At 35.5% G+C, this 20750-nt stretch overlaps 1 protein-coding gene across 1 annotated transcript in view; it reads right to left on the minus strand.

Moving 5' to 3' along the window:
• RABL3 (RAB, member of RAS oncogene family like 3) overlaps window positions 1-20750 on the minus strand; it is a 57619-nt gene that overhangs the window by 3386 nt on the left and 33483 nt on the right. Inside the window, exons 3-6 of the mRNA XM_054481056.2 lie at window positions 19099-19228; window positions 15318-15432; window positions 7733-7883; window positions 3460-3531 (exon numbers count right to left, since the gene is read on the minus strand). Coding sequence (XP_054337031.1) covers window positions 3460-3531; window positions 7733-7883; window positions 15318-15432; window positions 19099-19228 — 468 coding nt within the window. The remainder of the gene's footprint in view (window positions 1-3459; window positions 3532-7732; window positions 7884-15317; window positions 15433-19098; window positions 19229-20750) is intronic.

Consider the following 20750-nt stretch of genomic DNA (forward strand, 5'->3'; position numbering starts at 1 on the left):
AAAAATCTGGTGTTAATGAGATCAGAATTGTGGGAGTATTTCCATAAAAGCCTGCCTCATTCCAAAATGCATTAATGATAGATCAAAAAATAAATGAATAACAAAAACTAAATAATGATAGAATGATATAAGATCCCATGCAATTCTTAGAGTATGACAGCAAATCTGACTCTAAGTTTCCTAGCAGTCAGTCCCAAAAGGTACTAAACAGAATCCATAAAATAAAAAAAGCACTTGCCTGCTACAATAGTCTTGTCTATTTCTTAAAGAGGGGACTGTTTAACATAGCAAACCACCACATCCCTATAGTAAGTGGTGAAAAATTCTATACATCCTCAATATAGACAGATGACACAACATCAAAAGCAGTCTAATGACTGTTGTATTGTCTACTTTTTCTTAACTAACTGCACCCTTACTTCAATAGTTTCAGAATTATCTGCATTTGGTAAGTAGAAAAAACATGTTCAAGCAGCAGATGTATCTGCACAAATCCATCACCATTATTGAAAACAAACCCTCAAAATATATGTCCAAATGTAATAAGTTTAAGAGCACCATGTTTTCCTTTTTTCCCAAAACTGCTGTAAACACTAAAGAGCACCATGTTTTCAGATGATGAAAAACATTTTCAAGAATAATAAATTCTGTTCTGACACTTGAGAAACTGCAATGGTTACAGAGGAAGTATTATAAATGGTCTCTGATTTAGGATGGCTTGATCACGATTTTTTGACTTTATGGTGGTGTGAAAGCAACATGCATTCAGTAGAAACTGTACTTTCAGTGCCCATACAATGGGCACTTTTTTCACTTTCAGTATAGTATTCAATAAATTACATGAGCCATTCACAACTTTTTAATACAATAGGCTTGTGTTAGATGATTCTGCCCAACTGTAGGCTAACATAAGTGTTCTGAGCATGTTTAAGGAAGGCTAGGCTAAGCTGCGATGCTTGGTAAGTTAGGTGTAATAAATGTATTTTTGACTAACAATGTTTCCAATTTACAAGGGGTTTACTGAGATATAACCCTATCGCAAGTTGAGGAGTATCTGTATTTTCTTTACATAGACCTGCCGTGATAAGAAAAGTTAATCGGATAATAATACAGATCAGCTGGAGATGAACTCTAAGACATTCAAATCTGAAATTATGCAGCTAAGAGTTCCTCTGAATGAGAACAGAGCATGTTCTTCCAAGACCAAGACCAGCTTGCTCTCTCTGGTGCGACAGCCATTCATCCAGATTCTTGCCGTCTTGGAGACTACAGCTGGATTATTTTTAGCCACAAGACACCAGGGCAAAGTTGCATTCACTTACCCCAGAGGTAGAAAAGTTGGTTTATCATTAGTGTACATCTTAAAACAATCCCACAAAAACCAAGAAGGAGACTGATTCCCTTTCCTCTCTATGGCAGGACAGGAAAATCTGATTATTCTGGTGTGTGAGGAATTACTACTAGTTGAAAGAGGCTGGAGAAGGAGTTAGACTTCCTTTTGGAGAAGAAATCTTTTTTTGTTGTTTGTTTTAGATGGAGTCTTGCTTTGTCACCCAGGCTGGAGTGCAGTGGTGCGATCTCGGCTCACTGCAAGCTCCACCTCCTGGGTTCATGCCATTCTCCTGCCTCAGCCTCCCGAGTAGCTGGGACTACAGGTGCCCGCCACCATACCCGGCTAATTTTTTGTATTTTTACTAGAGATGGGGTTTCACCATGCTAGCCATGATGGTCTTGATCTCCTGACCTTGTGATCTGCCCGCCTCGGCCTCCCAAAGTATTGGGATTACAGGCGTGAGGCACCGTGCCCGGCTGGAGAAGAAATCTTTATGCTAAATTCTGGAAGAACTGATGTATAGAAAACTGGGTGAAATTTGGTTGTCAGCTCCTTTGGTTTCAGGCAACCACCTCAGTCTGGAGGTCTGGCCAACCTCCTAACCCACATACATTTTGTTGTGATTCAGGCAATAAAAATTTACCTTTTTGGTTTTGGTCATAATTCTTTACCCCTGACTTGCAATGTGTACTCCTGATTTTTTAAAAAACAAAGCCTTGCCTGACAACTCGGATTATACCAATCAATAACCCAGTTTCTCTAGGATGTAATTTAGTATATCTTATTTTTTAATTTTAAAACTAATAAAATTTTAAATTTAAACAACATACTGTGGGATCTTTCCAGGTCAGGGCAGATCTACAAGATGTTGCTCATAGGGGACAGAATTTTGTATTGATGGGGCCATGGATCTAAACCAAATGGAAATTGTTACATTTTAAGTTTGAAAACAATGTGGAGAGAAAATCTGGCTCCTTGCAGTGCTGCATAACATTTTTCATGTCATGGCACACGTAGAAAATGCTAATATTTGTATAGCACACTGGAGAAAATGGAAGAGGATGGCAATCACCCAACCCCCCCACCCTGAGGACCCTGGCTGCTCTGAGAACTGAGGGAAATCAGCATCTAGGCACATCTGTACCCTATTTCCCACATATCAGTTAAGAAGTTTTGCAGTGAAGCAAAATTTTCCTAGTGGCCTAATATTAATCGAGGAGGGTGCTGGAGCTTATCTAGCGCTGATAAAAAGGCCAAATATTAAATCCCAAATTATCTAAAGGTGGGGCTTATCCAATGCTGAACAAAAGGGCCAAATATTAAATCCCTAAATAGTTAAAAGAAAAAAATGATTGATGAGGAGGAGCTATGGGGAAGATGATTTTCTTAGGAGATGTCACTTAAAAAGAAATATAACAGGAATTAACCTTTTTCAATAATACATGCAGAAAGACAACCTATTTTACCTTACTATGCAATGCCAGCATTGGACAAACAATTTAAACTTGGTCAATTCTATGCGCAATAAAGTTGTATGGCCTTGTGAAGGAAAGACAAACAGTGCTCTAATTTACCAGTATGCTGAGTCATTCCACATTTTCCTTCCAGTTGAGGACAATAAAACGATGTTAGCAGAGAGTCAATAATCGGAATGCAAATATTTCTGAGAGGGAAACACTAGGAAATCAAGAAGATATTACCTTAAAAGGTAACAGTAACATTTATGTAGAGAATATTAACAGCTAGGAGAGCAAAAAGAACTCAGGGCTTTAAGCAGAATCTCCTCAGTTCAGTGCCTTTATGAGGGTGGGAGGGTGAATAAGTGAAAAAAAGAGCTAGAAAATGGGTAAATAGAAATTCTTTTAAGGAGAGGAATTAGATATCTTTTTAAAACCCCCATTTAAATCCAGTAGCTTTTGCCCTTTACTTAGAGAACACCGGTGATGGAATAAATACGTCAGCAGGCCTTGGGCAATTATACCAACAGATAAGAGAGATCAAAACAAGGATTATTCAGGCTGTGAAGTTTTGGACAAAAAAATAAAGGTCATAGGATTCTACAAAAAAATTTTAAACTCTCATAATACATAAATTAAGTTTAAAAATAACTTAATTGAAACCATTACCTTATCAAAAAACCTACTGAGCTTGACAGCATTGGAAGAACCTGCAGCTAAGTACCGTGGATTTGTGCAGTCCTAGAAGATAAAACATAAGATCCACAATTGAAAGTTAGGAAACCCAAGCTCGTTGCTATTCATAACTTATCCTGTTGCACATTTCTACAGGCATAATACTATTAGGCATAATACTCTCATAAAATATTCAAATAATTTTCAAATTATGGTGCACAAAGGAGGAAAGTATTAAAGGAAAATAAGGTCACTTAATCTTTGTCATTTAAACAATTTTAGAGTATACCAAATCAATGTATTCATCATCAAATAATTCATAGAGGAAGACAAGATTACTAATATTTTACTAATAACAAAACCAAGGTACTAATGGAGTGACCTATCTACATTTACCCCGAAAACCAGAGAGAGAGAGCCATGAAAAATAGTAAGCATTTCACTTTTAGTACTAGTCAATCACCGGTGCTCAACTAATTTAGTACTATGCAGTTCATATGAATCGGAGAAAGCATGAAAATAAGGATTTAGAGGTGCAAAGAACAAACAGAACAATTGCCAAGGATTTCTCTTTAGATGCAAGGTACTACATCTTTTGGTAGGCCACAAAGATATATTATTTTTGGTAATAAACATCTACTACTATTGTTTGATAATAAAGATATATTACTACTCTTTGATGGAATTTTATTACAGGAAAAAAAAATGGGCCCAGAAGGGGCAAAACGATCTGGAACATTAATCATTACAATAACTTTAAAACCTTTAAAGGCCTACTATCCGCTGGAATTCCAGTCTAGCTGTTTTTCTTTTTTTCTTTTTTTTTTTTGCTTGTCACCATTGACTTGTGACCTTGAGAGATACTTTGATTTTTACCTGAAATGTACCTAAGACCAAACTATAAGGGCTATCATGTAAGCTCCTTTGCAAGTATGAAATTTTGTCTTTTAGCTATAGACCCTCTGTGCCCCTAGAAATTACTGAAATTACTATTATTACATTTATTCTGTTTTTGCAATCTCCAGGCCCACATGATTCTCTTCTAATGAAACCTCCTATTTTATTCATATGCAACATTTCAAGGCTCACATTTTAAATTTTGGCCAGAAATGATAATACATTCTCTAAAACCACAAAAAAGAGAGGCTACAACAAAGTTGTCAAAGATCACAGAGTACTAGAAATCAGGGGTCTTCAAAGCCAGCAAGCTCTAAATCAGAATATCCATCCCAATATTTCTACTCTGTGTAACACTGGTTAGGTTACTAAACCTTTAAATTTGGGCTTACTGATTTGTGGAATGGGGATAACAATATTTTATTTCATGGGATTTTTGTGAAAAATTAAATAATCCATACCTTGACATAGTGGGTAGTAAAATATTAGTCCTCCTCTCTTCAATCTAAGAAAATGCTAGCAGATTGAATTTTCAGGCACAACAAGCACTTACCATAATAAAGATAATTCCATATATGGATTATATAGACTGAAACATCATTGCACAAACTATGGTATTTGAAATAGTGTTTGAACACATTTCTACAGCAACTGGGGCATATAAGAGACAAACCTTAGACCTGTGGTAGAAATGTTTTATAAAATAGATATTGATTAGCTAGTCATCAGAATGTCAAAAGTTTGAGACAATTCTAAATAGAGCTGAAGTACTAAATACAAAAACTAAAGCAAACAACAAGCAAACAAAAAACACCCCCAAAACCTTAATTCTATGGTTCCATAATTTCAGGTTGACCAGCCTAGAGAAACACTATGATTTTTGGGATGAGAAATTTAGAGCTGAAAGAGCCATCTGCCATTTATCATGGCTGAGGGAAAAGCCTGAAAATTAATAGCTCCAAATAGCTTGTCTGAGCTTGAGAAAGGACTATTAACTAGGGAAGATACTTCAATATGATCACTTCAAAGTAAATACATAACAGAGAAAAGTTTTTACGGGGTACAATAAGCCTAACAGGATTTTAGAAAATAAGTAATGGTTCACCTATTTATAATTTAAACAATTTGCATTTATTCAGGCAGTTATTTATTAACTTTGATTCCACCTTTGATGTATATATTTGTTAATTCTTACTTTTCTATAGTTTTAAGGAAATTTATACAGTAACTGATGTTAGCACTAATAATGTTACATTAGTTTTTATTTGAGGCTTTATATTTAATTGCTGAATTTTTGATTGGTATTTCTTTTTGAAACTCTCGTATTCAATCTTCCTCCTCATTTTTTCTTCCCTGCGTTCTCTGACCCTCTCCTATTGTTATTTGTGCTGTGTTCTTGAAGCTGTACACTGATAAAGGCCAAAAACATGTTATATTTGAACTATTTGGAGACTCTATGTGCTAAAGTCTCACTACCTGAGTACCTTTACATCTGACTCACAGTTAAAAGATGGCCTTGGCTTTGTAAGGCAAGTAGGAATAACACACACACACACACACATACACACACACACACACATGCGATTATCATAGAAACCCACAGGCACTAGAAACAGATACACTCTAAAATATATTAAAAGTAAGCGCTGAAACAAATTAAGTGTTTTCAATGGTAAATTTCTCTTTGGAAATAATGTTCAAAGTAATCTCAGCACTTCTTCAACAAGAATATTATATATCTATGTAGCAAGAATCCTTTGGAATATCATGGTTCAGTGCTGACTACCTGGGGTATGCACATCAAATATTCCATTGTGGTAGCTGAGAAAAATGAGGGGCTCTCCACTGCAAAGCAGAATGTAAAAAACAACGGAATGGCAGGCAGAAGCTGGGGGTAGAGGTGGGGCTGAACCAAGCAGTGTTCACAAACGTTGATTCATAGAATAAAGGCATCAGAATCACCTGAGTTATTTGTTAAAACTACAGATTCCTGGTCCTCCTGCCAGGCTTGATGAATAAAAAGCTCCAGCTGTGGGACAGTTATTCAAAATTTTCCATAGGTACTATTGGTAATATAAATACACAATCAGATTTGGGTAACTGTTGGTCTAGATGATTTCTAAGAGTTTTTTCAGCTGCCAAATTCTCAAGGTGAGTTGAAGGATTAATTAAGTGGAAAAGAGGCTTAACTGTAGAGCACAGGCTCTGAATCTGAATACCCTAATTGACCTGGGTAACCTTCCTTGGTCTTGTTACCTCTCTCCTTCTTATCTTTAAAAAGAGGATAGTAATAATACCTGTCTTATAGAGTTGATTGTGAAGATGATGCACGTGAGATAACGTATGTATATAACTAGAACAGTTTTCAACCCGTAAGTGCTCAATAAATGTTGGTCACTAGTACTATTACACCGCCACCACTGCATTTCTGGAATGCCAGTGCACAGTTGCAGAAATCCTATTTGTGAACAACAACATGACCATGACTGAAGTTGCTGGCCAGGATCTTTTTCTGGGATCCTAACAGGCTTACATGACAACCATTTCTCAGCTTTTTTAAGCGCTCAGTTCTCATTGAGCTAGTTATCTCATCAAGGGACTCAATCCTCTATATATGCGTAAGTGTACATAAATTAGTCCTTATGAAGCACTCCTAGTTTAAGGTTTGTAATTTTTTCATGTATTTGTTAGGTTGCCCTTTAAGGTAAAATTTGTAGTTTAAGAAGCTAAGAGGCTTTTTAAAAGCAAGAATAATACGCTTATAGTGCCACTTTAATCAATTTATTTTAATTTTGGTGTGATTTTAAAAAACTTTCTCAAGAAAAAGCCCACGGGCCAGGTGCAGTGGCTCACGCCTGTAATCCCAGCACTTTGGGAGGCCAAGGTGGGCAAATCCAGTCAGGAGTTCAAGACTAGCCTGGGCAACATGGCAAAACCCCATCTCTACTAAAAATATTTAAAAAATTAGCTGGACATGGTGGTACGTGCCTGTAATCCCAGCTACTCGGGTGGCCTAGGCATGAGAATTGCTTGAACCCAGGAGGTAGAGGCTGCAGTGAGCTGAGATCGCACCACTGCACTCCAGTCTGGGTGACAGAGCGAGACTCTGTTTCAAAAAAAGAAGCCTATGGTTTAAATTATTCATAGAATAAAGTTGGAACATTCCAACAGATCAACATAAAAGGCTGAAGTGACTGTGCACATTTCTCAGTCTAGATATGTTGATTCCAATCTTGACTACATTTAGACTAGAATCTAAATAGCCTGATTTCAAGTATAAAGCTTCTTTCACTAGAATATATTATTTGAATGTCTTTAGTTTTGTCTTTACCTGACAATAATACAAGCATGCATTAGTGAAAATACACACCAAATTAATTTCTTCTGGATTGAAATCCTCAGCCAGGAAAGCAGTCCTAGTTAAAACTTCATGGCGCTTTGTTTCATGAATCTGGTCCAGTTTAGTCCCTATTACCAACAGCGGTATTTGGTTATCAGCAAACTGTTCTCGATCATAATCCCTGTGATAAATAATAATGAAGAGGTGAATAGAATGTACCTTTCTGATGTAGATGTGTAATATTTAAATGCAACTAACTTAAACTATTTTACTGAAAATTAACTGATTTTTGCTGCCTTCACCTGTAAACCTACTTTCCTTCCAACTTCTTCCATCTACTTGTTCTTTTATCAATCCAGCCTCATCATCATCAGATTCCAGCTATTCATCTAACTTCGCAAAATTTGGTCCCATGTTTTTATTGAATATTGAATAATACTGAATAATTGAACAACTAAGTGCCCATAAAGTATATTACAGTCAGTGGACTTGACTTCCAATATAGCTGTGTCTTCTAAGGCTAACATAACAGCTCAGGAATGTTTCAGAGTAGAAGCAGAGAGTGGATTTAAGCCTCATCGTAGCAAAAACCCAAAAGCCTAGCATGGCACTCAAGCCTTGTGCTAGAAGAGAAAATGGCAAGCTTCTTGGGTACTTTTTGGGGTATGCATTAATTCTATATCTACAATACACATTTCTGTCTGAATAGTAAAGAAATAAGAAGAATAAGAAAATAGAAATAGGGAAGTTGAAGCCTAGAATAAATCAAATATAGGTGATACTATAGCCTGGGAAAGGTGGGTTAAACACATGGAAACGGAAGGAAACAGCTGAAATGCAAAATGAATAGTAAAAGGAAGAACTTAGTACCAAGTAGTTGTTTCCTGAAATGAGAGCCATGGGAGATAGAGGACGGGCAATAAGAACCACTTAGGGTTAGTGGCCTTGGATCACTGGCTATTGCAATCCTTATTTTTTAAAAAATTTATTTATCCAAAGAACAGAGTGGTGATGTAAATGATACTTCTCACTACTGAAAAGAACACAGAGGCCATTGCTGTTGAATTAATTTAAATTCTACTCACATATTAGAAATAAAACAGATTTGGATTTCTGACACGTTATAAGCTCAATTTACAACAGTCAGCGAAATCTGGTTGTGCACAATTTATGACAGTAAATCAATATTGCATAATCCAATCACTACAACCCAGTTGAGCATAGCTTTTTTTCTTCCTTTAACACTATTTTTCCTTCTCTTACAGAAATTCTAAATTGGGGTAGGGGGCAAAGTTACTAAATATTTATGCCCTTCACAATAATCTTACAGACCCTCAGCAAACTGTTCAGCCTCGGAACACAAGTGCTTTACTATACAACCTCCCATCTCACAAAAATATTACCATTCTATTTGTTGCATCAAAGCCAATAATAGCATGATCAAGACCTTTGATTATTCATACCAACAGCAACCCTAATTAAAGAGACATGGTTCAAAGCTGCAATTCGCTTTGTTAGGGAATAAAGTTTTGAGAGTGTCTTTCCTTTAGGACTGTTTCCTTCTGTCTCACATATAAATTTTTGCATATCTTCTATCAAATATCATCTTTGATGTACATACATCTCTCCTATAGTCTTGCACAATTCCTTGCACATTGACACATATAAAGCATACATATATAGTTTGCTCTCTTATTTCTCTTTTTAGCTTTCCTTTTAACTTTTTCATAAAATCTTGCAGCAACCAATTTAAAATTTAATCTTGAAATCTTCTTTGGTAAACTTCTGAAGAACTTTATCATGGATAGATAAAGCTGATACCTCCTTAACATCACAAAGAGACACACAGCCAGGTATCATATTATATGCATAATACTGGGTGGAAAAATAAAGACAAAAAAACTTGCATCTTTCAGACCACTATATTTAATTATCACTTTAGAGAAGATTTAGAATTCAGAGAAACAAGTTTAAAAGACAATACAGGGAGACAATCAGCAAATCCAGAATATAGGAAACTGTACAAGACAAACAGCCATCTTCTTCTACAAATAAACTGCTAGGAGGTTGGAAAAAAAACAACCAAAAAGGGAGAACCTAAGATTAAAAGATACTTAAGAAACCAAATACAACCTGTGGACCTTATTTAGATACTGTTTTGAAAAAATCAACTATAACATTTATGAGACAATTGGGGAAATTAAAATAATATTTGGTTATTAAAGAATTATTATTAAGGTTTTAGCTGTGATAATTATATGGTGTCATGTTAAAAAAAAGCCCTTATGTTTTAAAGTATATATGGATGAAATGATATGATGTTTTAACATTTGGTTCAAAATAATCCAGTTGAGAGTGGGAGAAGATAGAAAGTGGGTAGAGATATGGATGAAACAAGACGGGCTATATGTTGATAATTGTTCAAACTAGGCAACAGATATATAGGAGTTCATTTTCCATTCTTTGTATTTACATATGATTAAAATTTTCTATAATAAAAAGTTAAAAAAATGTTATTGTGGTAAAAACCACATAATATAAAATTTACCTAAATTGTTTAAATATGGCTAAAAACTCAAACTGATATAAAAGATATATGCTAACCAGTCTTGCTCCTACCACTGTACCCATCCACCCATTTCCCCTGGCCCCCTATAGGTTACCATTTTTATTAGTTTCTTATTTATCTTTTCACTGATTCTTTATCCAAATATAAATACACATTCTTATTTCTTTCCTTTCTTATACAATAGGAGGTATACGATACATATTCTCTGCATTTTGATTTGTTAAACCTAATAATGTACCCTCTGTAGATCTTTCAATTTTAGTTCGTAGAGATCTTCCTGATTCTTTTTTAAACACTGAATACTACTCCAGTATGTGGATATGCTATTATTTATTCAATGAATCTTTCGTTGCTCGGACACTAGGGTTGTTTCCAAATTTTTTGATGCTATACAATAATGCACCAACAAAGCACACCAATGTATTAAGGTTGTTTTATACATTTGCAGGTTTATCTATGGGATCAAAATGAAACTGTAGTGTCAAAATGCAAATGGATATAGAATTTTTACTGAATTCCCTGACAAAAATGCAGATTTCTTTCTGATATGAATATGCTGTCTCCTAATCCTAAATTTAAGGATAAGTTTCTTAAGTAGAAATTTTAGTAGAAAACAGAGAACAAGCTAGGTTAATGAAGACATCAGTGATGAAAGGAATTGAGATAGGAAACAAATATCAACGAGGCTTTGAAATATAGGTTTTAAATTAGTTGTGCTTATTCTTTATTAGGTCTTGCTGGAATCTACATATATATACTCAAACTTATACTATATTTAGGTTTCACATAACAATTAGACTTCCACACAGAAAACAAAGTCTTTGAAAGACTTGCTTCAATCAAAAGATAGAAAATGGGGTTCTGTTCTAGGTAAGACAGAATAAGCAAACTCTATCCTGTCTTTCCCAGTGAATGCAACTATAAAACCTGGACAGGATGCATGAAGTGGCTATTTGAGGACTCTGAAAAATTAATAGTGAGCATATTAAGGAAGACTGCAATGTGAAGAACCATTGAATTAGCAGTTTCCTTCCATATCCCCTTGTCTGAATGCAACTCAGCTTAAAACCCAAAAGTGTGAACAGAATACTCCAGAAGAAGGCCTATAGTTCTGGCTCATGAAACAAGAAAGGGGACACCCGAATACTTGGAGATAGTGTAGAAATACCATATTTTTCCTTCTGTTGTAAGCCAGCCTCTGAGCAATTTCATGATGGTTGTGGCAAAGGCTGTAACACAAGCAGAATGCTCACAAACAATGGTCCCCAACCTTTTTGGTACCAGAGACTGGTTTCATGGCAGACAATTTTTCCATGGACAGGTGTTTGGGGGATGGTTTCAGGATGAAGCTGTTCCACCTCAGATCATCAGGCATTAGTTAGATTATCATAAGAAGCCTGCAACCTAGATTCCTCACATGCACAGTTCATAATAGGATTCACGCTCCTATGAGAATCTAATGCCTCTGCTGATCTGACAGGAGGTGGAGCTCAGATGGTAATGCTCACTCACCTGCCACTCACCTCCCACTGTGTGGCCTGGTTCCTAACAGGCTGTGGACCAGGGGTTGGGAACCCCTGCTTACAAATACAGAGGAAGGGAAATTTTTCTTTCTTTTTTTTTTTTTTGAGACGGAGTCTCACTCTGTCACCCAAGCTGGGGTGCAGTGGCGTGATCTCGGTTCACTGCAAGCTCCGTCTCCCTGGTTCATGCCATTCTCCTGCCTCAGCCTCCCAAGTAGCTGGGACTACAGGCACCTGCCACCACGCCCAGCTAATTTTTTGTATTTTTAGTAAAGACAGGGTTTCACCATGTTAGCCAGGATGGTCTCGATCTCCTGACCTCATGATCTGCCCGCCTTGGCCTCCCAAAGTGCTGAGATTACAGGCGTGAGCCACCACGCCGGGCCCAGAAGGGAAATTTTTCGACTGATAGAACTGTATCTCAAGACAGTGGGGCAAACTCCCATTGCTTTTATTCTTTGTCCTTCTACCACTTGGCCCTGGGCATAGGTGCAGTTGTGCAAGTGCATAAGAAAATTTGGCCTGGGGACTGAAAAAGGGAGCCCCAGCAAATCACAAAGTATGGCAGAAACTGCAGACAGGGTGAAGTGTGAGAAAGCAACCCCATGAAGTAGTTCATGAATGCTTGAGCTCATTGTCAAAGCTGTGCATGCATGGATTTGATCCTACTTAGTGTACCAAAGACACTGAAAACTGAAACAACAGAGACAACAACACCCAGGTCACATACCAGGTGTTGCACAAATATAAAATAAGTGAAATCATATAAAGTATGTTCTTAGAACATAATAAAATTAAGCTAGAAGTCAATAGCAAAGAATAACTGGAAAGCCTCTAAATACATGGAAACTAAACAACACATTTCTAAACAGCCTATGGGAAAATCTCAAGGAGTATTAGAAAATATTTTGAACTAAGTAAAAATAAAAGTAATACATTTAAACATTTGCAGGATGCAGCTAAAGCAGTGTTTAGAGGGAAATTTATAGCATTAAAATGCTTGTATTGGCAAAAATGCAAGGTATCCAGTCGGTAATCTAAGAAGCTATAGAGAACAAAATAAACCAAAAGCAAGCAGAAGGAAAGAAATAAGAGCAGAAATCAATTAAACTGTATATGGAAAAACAATAGAGAAAAATCAATGAAACCAAAAGTTGCTTCTTTGGAAAAAAATCAATACAATTGATAAACCTCTACAAGTCTGACAAGAAAAAGAGAAGACATAAAATGCCAAAATCAGAATGAAAAATGTCATATCACTACAAACTGTGCAACTATCAAAAGGACAATAAACAAATACTATAAACAACTCTATTGATATAAATTCAAAAATTTAATGAAATAGATGAATTCCTTGAAAATCACAAACTAAAAAAACTCATCCAAGATGAAATAAATAACTTGAACAATCCTAATTACTAAAGAAGTTGACTTTGTGGTTAAAAACCTTTCAAATAAGAAACCTCCAGGCCCAGATGATCTCTTGGTAAATTCTACCAAACCTTCAAAGAAGAAATAACACCAAATATACTCAATTTCTTCCAAAAAATAGAAGAGGAAGGAATACTTCCAATTAATTCTATGAGGCCAACATTATCCTCATACCAAAACCAGTCAAAGATATTATGAGAACAGAAAACTACACACCAATGCCTGTCATGAACATGGATAAAAATCCTCAAGAAAATATTAGCAAATCAAATCCAGCAACACATAAAATGAATAATACACCATGACCAAGGAATGGAAGGCTGGTTCAATATTTGAAAATCAGTGAATGTAATCCACCAATATTGAAAATCAGTGAATGTAATCCACCATACTGACAGCCTAAAGAAGCAGTCACATGTCCATATCAATTGATGCAGAAAAGGCTTTTGACAGAATTCAGTATCTGTTCATGATATTAATAAAACTATCAGCAAATTAGGGATAGAAAGAAATGTTCTCAACCTGATAAATGATGTCAACAAAAAAACCCTAAAGCTGACATCATACTTAATAGTGAAATGAATGCTTTCCCCCTAAGATTGGGAGTAAGACATAGATATTCACTCTTATCACTCCTAGTTAGTACCCTTTTGGAAGTTGCTGCTAGTGTGAAAAGGCAAGAAATAAGACAACAAGCACACAGATTGAAAAGGAAGAAATAAACCTGTCTATGTAGAGCATCCTAAGGATTGTACTAAAAAACTCTGGTCACAGGATACAGGTCAGCACTCAGAATCAATTCTATTTTTTTTTATACTAGCAATGGAAAATTTGAAACTGAAGTTTAAATATACCACTTATGGCCAGGTATGGCGGCTCACGCCTGTAACCCAGCACTTTGGGAGGCCAAGGCAGGTGGATCACCTGAGGTCAGGAGTTCGAGATCAGCCTGGCCAAGATGGTGAAACCCTGTCTCTGCCAAAAATACAAAAATCAGCCAGGTATCTCAGCTACTTGGGAGGCCGAGGCACAATACTTGCTTGAACCTGGGAGACAGAGGTTGCAGTGAACTGAGATCATGCTACTGCACTCCAGCCTGGCAACAGAGCAAGGCTCAGTCTCAAAACAAAACAAAACAAAAAAACAATTTACAATAGCTTAAAAAATATTAAATATTTTGGTATAAATCTAATAAAACATGCACAGGATTTGTATGCTGAAAACTACAAAATGCTGCTAAGAGAAATAAAAAAAGATCTAAATAAATTTAGAGGTATATTGTGTTCATGAACTGGAAGATGCAACAGAATAAAGATGTTAATTCTCTCCAATGTGATCAATAGGTTTAATGCAATTCTAATAAAAATCCAACCAAAATTTTTGTCAATATAGACAAGCTGATTCTAAAAATTCATGTGGAAAAACAAATAAACTATAATAGCTAAACAATTATGAAAAAGAATAAAGTAGAAGGAATCATACTGCTCAATTTTAAGACTATAATTAAGACAGCGTAGTACTGGTGAAGGGACAGACACATAGATCAATGGAACAGAACTAGAGTCCAGAAATTGACTCATACTAATATGGTCAACTGATTTTTGGCAAAGGAGCAAAAGCAATTCAATGGAGAAAGGATATCTTTTCAATAAATGGTGCTGGAATAATTAGACATTCATATGCAAACGTTAACCTAAACCAAAACCTCCCATCTCATACAAAACTAACTTAGATCATAAATCTAAATGCAAACCTATAAAACTTAAAATGTTTTATATAAATGTTTTACTATAAAAATGTAAAACCGTAAAATCTGTAGAGGAAAACATAAGAGAAAACCTGCAACATCTAGGATTAGGCAAAGAGTTCTGAGACATGATATCAAAAGCACAATCCATAGAAGAAAAGAAGAGTAATCAGACTTCATCAAAATGAAAACTATTGCTTTGTGAAAGATACTGTTAAAAGGAAAAGATAATCTATACACTGAAAGAAAAATCTTTGCAAATCAAACATTTTACAAAGTGTTATTCAGGGAAGTACATTCCTGTGATTGCTACAACCTTTCAAACCAATTGTGAAATTGGCTTACCCATTTGTCACCAAGACTCCAGTTGGCACCAAATCCCTGTTCAGAGCTTCCAATGACCAACGACGCAAGTTTTGGGAGGACTTCTTATTTGTTAAGTCATGTACGAAAATAATACCTAAAATAATCAGAGAAAAAAATGTTAATCCCTTAACAATTCCTCTTCATTTCACAATTGGCCAAATGAAGCTTAGTAAACAGAAGCATTAGGTTGCTTAATGAATCTAGCATTTTAGTATGACTAACAACTCAGAGACAATTATTTTAAAATTTCCTCTACAAATATTTATAAATAGTTAGCCATAAACCTTTCTCTGTCAGTTTTATAACTCTTTATTTTACAAGGGCTGATGAAATCCCATTAAACTTTTAGCATATCTTTACTTCATTCAACACTTCCTGAGTGCCTACTCCATGCCTGTTCCTACTTGTAGAACCACTTCATTAATCAAGAGAATCAAAACTACTTCAAGTAGATATGAAATTATTCATTCAAAAAGTTATGTTTTTTCTTCACTGTACATAGTACTGCCATAGATACCAATACATACATATATTACTTATACTCACTAAAAGTAATATTAAGTAATGAAAATCTACTAAAATAGTACTGATTTGATACAATTGCTATTCTTTAGCTGACAAAATAGTGTCCTGTAGATCATCAGAGACTAATCTACTCAAATGTCTAATTTTCTAGTTCTTTGAATAATGATTAGTTATGTAAGCTTCCTACCCGTAAGAGATTTAGTTATTAGAGCAAAAGAAATACGCCACTACAAGAGAGTGGGTGAAACATTAAATAGTAAAGAAGTATGGATAGTAGAAAGTACATGCACGGATTTTGATAGATTGAGAAAAATAACAAAATGTAACGAGGCCCAGAAATACAATAAAATACAACTGAAGAGAATCAATTAAAATCCTAGATAGAAAGGTAAATCAGGGAATTAATTATTACAGCAAGATATAGACAAAAAAGGAAAAACTTTGATGCCCACTAGAATTTAGGATATCATCTTATGGTCAAAACACTACAGGTTTCAAACTCCCAACCCTTTTCTATATTACCCAGATTGTGAATAGGACATGAAACCAATGATTCCTCCATCTTCAAGAGGTGGTATGTGTCAATTTGAAAAGGAAAAGCAGAAGAGGTAGAATTAGCCGGCTTCTACAGTTTTTATAGCCATCTATGTAACTAAAGGGCTTGTACAAGCTATAGCTGACTTGTTCCAGCCAGCTTAGATAAACCTGCATCTCTTCTGGTGTCTGAAACTAATAGAGATCTGACACTTGCCCTAATATCCAATTGTACCCACTCTTCCTTCCTCAATGAGGGGTTTTAATCAGCATCAGTGGCACAGATTTAAAAAAAGGAATAAAGAACTACCATTAAAGACTACAGCTAATATTTATTCAGTACTAATGTACTAAATATTGTGCTTTACATGTGTTATCTAATTTAATTTTCAGAACAGTCCTATGAAGTAAGAATTATTATTATCTTTATACACAAGAAAAAACTAAAGTTCAGAGAAGTAGAGTAACTTGTCCTTGGGCACATGGTAAGTCAGAATTTGCACTCAGGTGATCTGACAGTAAAGACTGGTGGTAAGCAGAATAAAATCTGCATTTTAGGGCAAAAAACTGGCATATATTTTATCCCTTTCCTTTTCCCCAGGTTATAAATATGGCAAAACTATGGGTGAGAATTTTGGATGGGGGAGTAAAAGGATTACAAAGGCCTAAGTTGGCCATTAGATGGACAGGGAAGACTTTATTGAGGACCTTTAGGTAAGACTTTTGAGCTTTTAAGGGCATTTGGGTACCCTTTTCTCCTATTCTTTCTCTTTCATTTGGGCTGAGGGTTCTTGCTTTGTAGAACATGTGCTAGAAGAATCAAGATGGGGCCGAGATGAAAGGAGTCAGGGTGATAGCAAATGATAATATATATTAATCTTAAGGGAGAGAAGTAAAGACACTTCATTATTTCCTTCTGAAGGATTACTAGCCTAGGCTATCAGAGATGGAAGAATGTAGGGTATTAAGGGAAGAAAGTTATTGCTAAGAATATGGACTGTGCATTTGGATAGAGTGATCCTTATGTTCAGTTTCTTAGGAAACTAAGGATAGTAGATGGAATAAAGAACTTTGAGTGCTTCTTCCAGAGCTAAGGTGAAAGAACACAGAAATAGGTTTCTCAATAAATGCAGATTTTTTTTTTTTACTTTTAAGAAATGGAAATGTATTTCAGTCTTATCTGCAAAATCAACATAGGATATATACAATTCTTTCAATAATATTAAAGGAGACAAATCACTAATGAATAGTAGGTACACAAAAGATAAACAAATATGGATTAGATGGATTTCTCCTTCAGCACTTACAAGTTTACAACTCAGAATTCCATAGCTTCTAGGATTTGAGTAGTATTTATCTCTATTATTTATTTATAATTTTTATTGTACCTCTGTCTCAAAAATACCTAAATATCAAAGGTGTTATATATTCAGACTTCTCTGTGCCAGATCAGATAGATATCTTACTTTGACAAGTAATTTTACTGATACAAGTTGATCACTCTAGTATAAGTCTAAACTAGGTTTCACTTCCTTCTCTAAGAGGTCACCTCACACTATACTTAGTCTTATTATTGTTTTTCTTATTTATATGCATTCTATTAATATATACCATTGTATATACTTTTTTGCATGATGATGGCATATATTAAGGTCATCTTATAACTGTATTTTTGTCTCATTTATGAATGCTTTGTTTATTAAGACTGTGACATTTTCAGATAGAATTCTGAGCTAAATAGGATATGGGTCTGAACTGACACATCTCATTCTGTATTCTATAATATGTATCCAATGAAAAGAACCTTCTCTACATCTTTTTGTAGAATCTACAACACCTCATGATCTGGGAAGACATCAAAAGAGGAATATAAGGAATGAACATACTGAATAAATGCAATGCTTACCTAACATTGAGTGAGATATAAGCACAGCATAAATGAGGTCTATTAATGGCTATGCATTTACCAGGAGGGAAATGCCAAATCCTTTGGTATATTAATCAAACAGAAGTTGAAATTATGTTTCACAGTAAAAACAGGTTTTAAAAATGAATTTTTAAAAAGACTAAGAAAGAAACTCTATTGGCAAATCACAGGTATAAGCAGTTTAGCTTCTTGACACAGAGTAGGTACTCTATGAAAGGAAATTATGTCCTGTATTACACAGCTCCATCTGGAAGTCTGCTCCAGGTATTTGAATATCTATAACTGGATAAAATTTCTGCACCCATAAAGACCCCCTTAAGCAGCTCTTTATAACTAGCTGAGAAAGAGCCTTAGGGCTCTTTCTAAGGGGCAGATGAAAGAAATACCTCTATCTCTGTGTTATCTGGCTTAAGACTATGGGACTCCTATGGTCCTACTGTACTTACTCAACTCACTGGAGACACAGCACCCCCAGAGGACAACATTTTAAGTTCCATGTTTTATGTCAAGTACCAAAAATATGATTTTATTTCTCAATATTTAGTTTATGACAATAATATAAACACTTAAGACAATGCACAGGTTTAATGTTCTGAATTAGATGGTTACAATGTAAAGACACAAACGAACGTACTATGCAGATTTAAATCAAGGGTTGTGAGTACATTATATCTTTCTCAAATTAAGATGAGTCTGGCATGCTATGGCATTCCATATCAGATGATCTATACTCTTAGACCATTAATATAAGATAGAAATTTAAAAATGCTTTACCATTTACAGAGTTGTAGAACACTGCTCTTGTGCTTTTCACGCTGCTGGCACTGCCCACAGAGCCTCCAACATCCCACAATTCTATGTAGTAGGTCTTCTCTTCTGGGGTTCCTTCTTTGTAATCATGAACCTAACAAATCAATCAATTAAAATAATTAATATAGCCACTAAACAAACTAGTAAGTACCCTTATTCCGGTTTAAAGCATTTCAGCATCTTACTCTGACTTTCTCATCGTTACCTCTTATCTTTTAAGCTTACTCTCTTTAATACTTTAATAATTTTTACTCCAGAGGACCTTCTAGTTAATTGATCTTAACATCTTTCACAGCTCTCTGTTCCCTTCCGAAGCCTCACCTCCCTCCTAACTAAGCATAAATTCCACGATCCATCATTACAGTCACTGTTTGCCCCTCTCTCACATTGTATTCATCTGACAAAATTCCACTCTTGGTTATATCCACCTTTTACCCTCTTTCATGTCTACAACCCAGCAACCGAATGTAGAGCTCAGAAAAATACGCATTCAAGATGAATGGATTCTTTCTAAATTTAAGTGTACCTTTGGAGCTGTCCTTCAATCAATTCCACAGTTAATTTACCATTTTCCTCTTCCAGATAACTATTTCATACTTTTTCCCTTTATAAACTTCTAATATCTCTTCCCCATCCTCAGTTACAACTAGCTTTGCTTTCTAGTGCAGAAGCAATTAGAAAGGAACTTCTACAACCTGTTCTTCCTGTATTTATCCGCCTCCCTCCATCTGTGCCCACATAATCTGCTTTCCTTCTTGCTGTTTTCTTAGGCTGCCTATATCCCTAAGGCTAAATCCTCCTTCTGTGCATGAGATCCCATCCCCAATTTCTTGCTTAAAGATGTAATTCTACCAGTTCTCCCCTCTCTCCCTTATACCATCAAATTTTCCTTCTCAGCTGGATAATCCTCACCACACAATTCAATTCTCAGCATACAAACATGGCATAATTTTCCTCATCTAAAAAAAATCCTTCTCTTCACCTCAAGTCTTCTTCCAGCTACCATGCCACTTTCCTTTTCCTTTTCACAGCAAAAGTCCTCCAAAGAGTTGTCTATTCTTAGCGGTAATTCTTTTCTTCACATTCTATTTTGAACTCATTTCTATCGAACTTATGCCCTAATGACCCCAATGAACTATTCCTTGTCAAAGTCACCAATGACCTCCACACTGCTAACTCCAATGGTCAATTAACAGTTTTCATTTTACTCCACCATTTGATCCACCTAGTCACTTCTTGTGTCTTGCAATATTTTTTCACCTGGCTTCTGGGATATCACATTCTTCTAGTTTTCTTCCTATCTCATTGGCTAGTGCTTTTCAGCTTCCATTTGGGTCCTTCTTATCTCTCTGATTTCTAATTGCTAATGTGTCTCAAGGTTTAGTTCTTCAGTCTCTTTTCTTTTCTATCAATACTTGCTCTTGTGGCAATTTCATCTAAAAGGCAATTTTATTCTTCCAGTTACTTGGGCCAAAAACTTAAGACTGATTCTTGACTCCTTTCATATTGCATTATTGCATTTGTCAACCAGTTCTGCTGCTTTGACTTTAAAAAAATATGTCAAAAATCTGTTCATTTCTCCCTATCTCCACTATTACCACCCAGGTCAAAGTCTC

Source organism: Pongo pygmaeus, chromosome 2 (genome assembly GCF_028885625.2).
Source record: "Pongo pygmaeus isolate AG05252 chromosome 2, NHGRI_mPonPyg2-v2.0_pri, whole genome shotgun sequence".
NCBI lineage: Eukaryota > Metazoa > Chordata > Mammalia > Primates > Hominidae > Pongo > Pongo pygmaeus.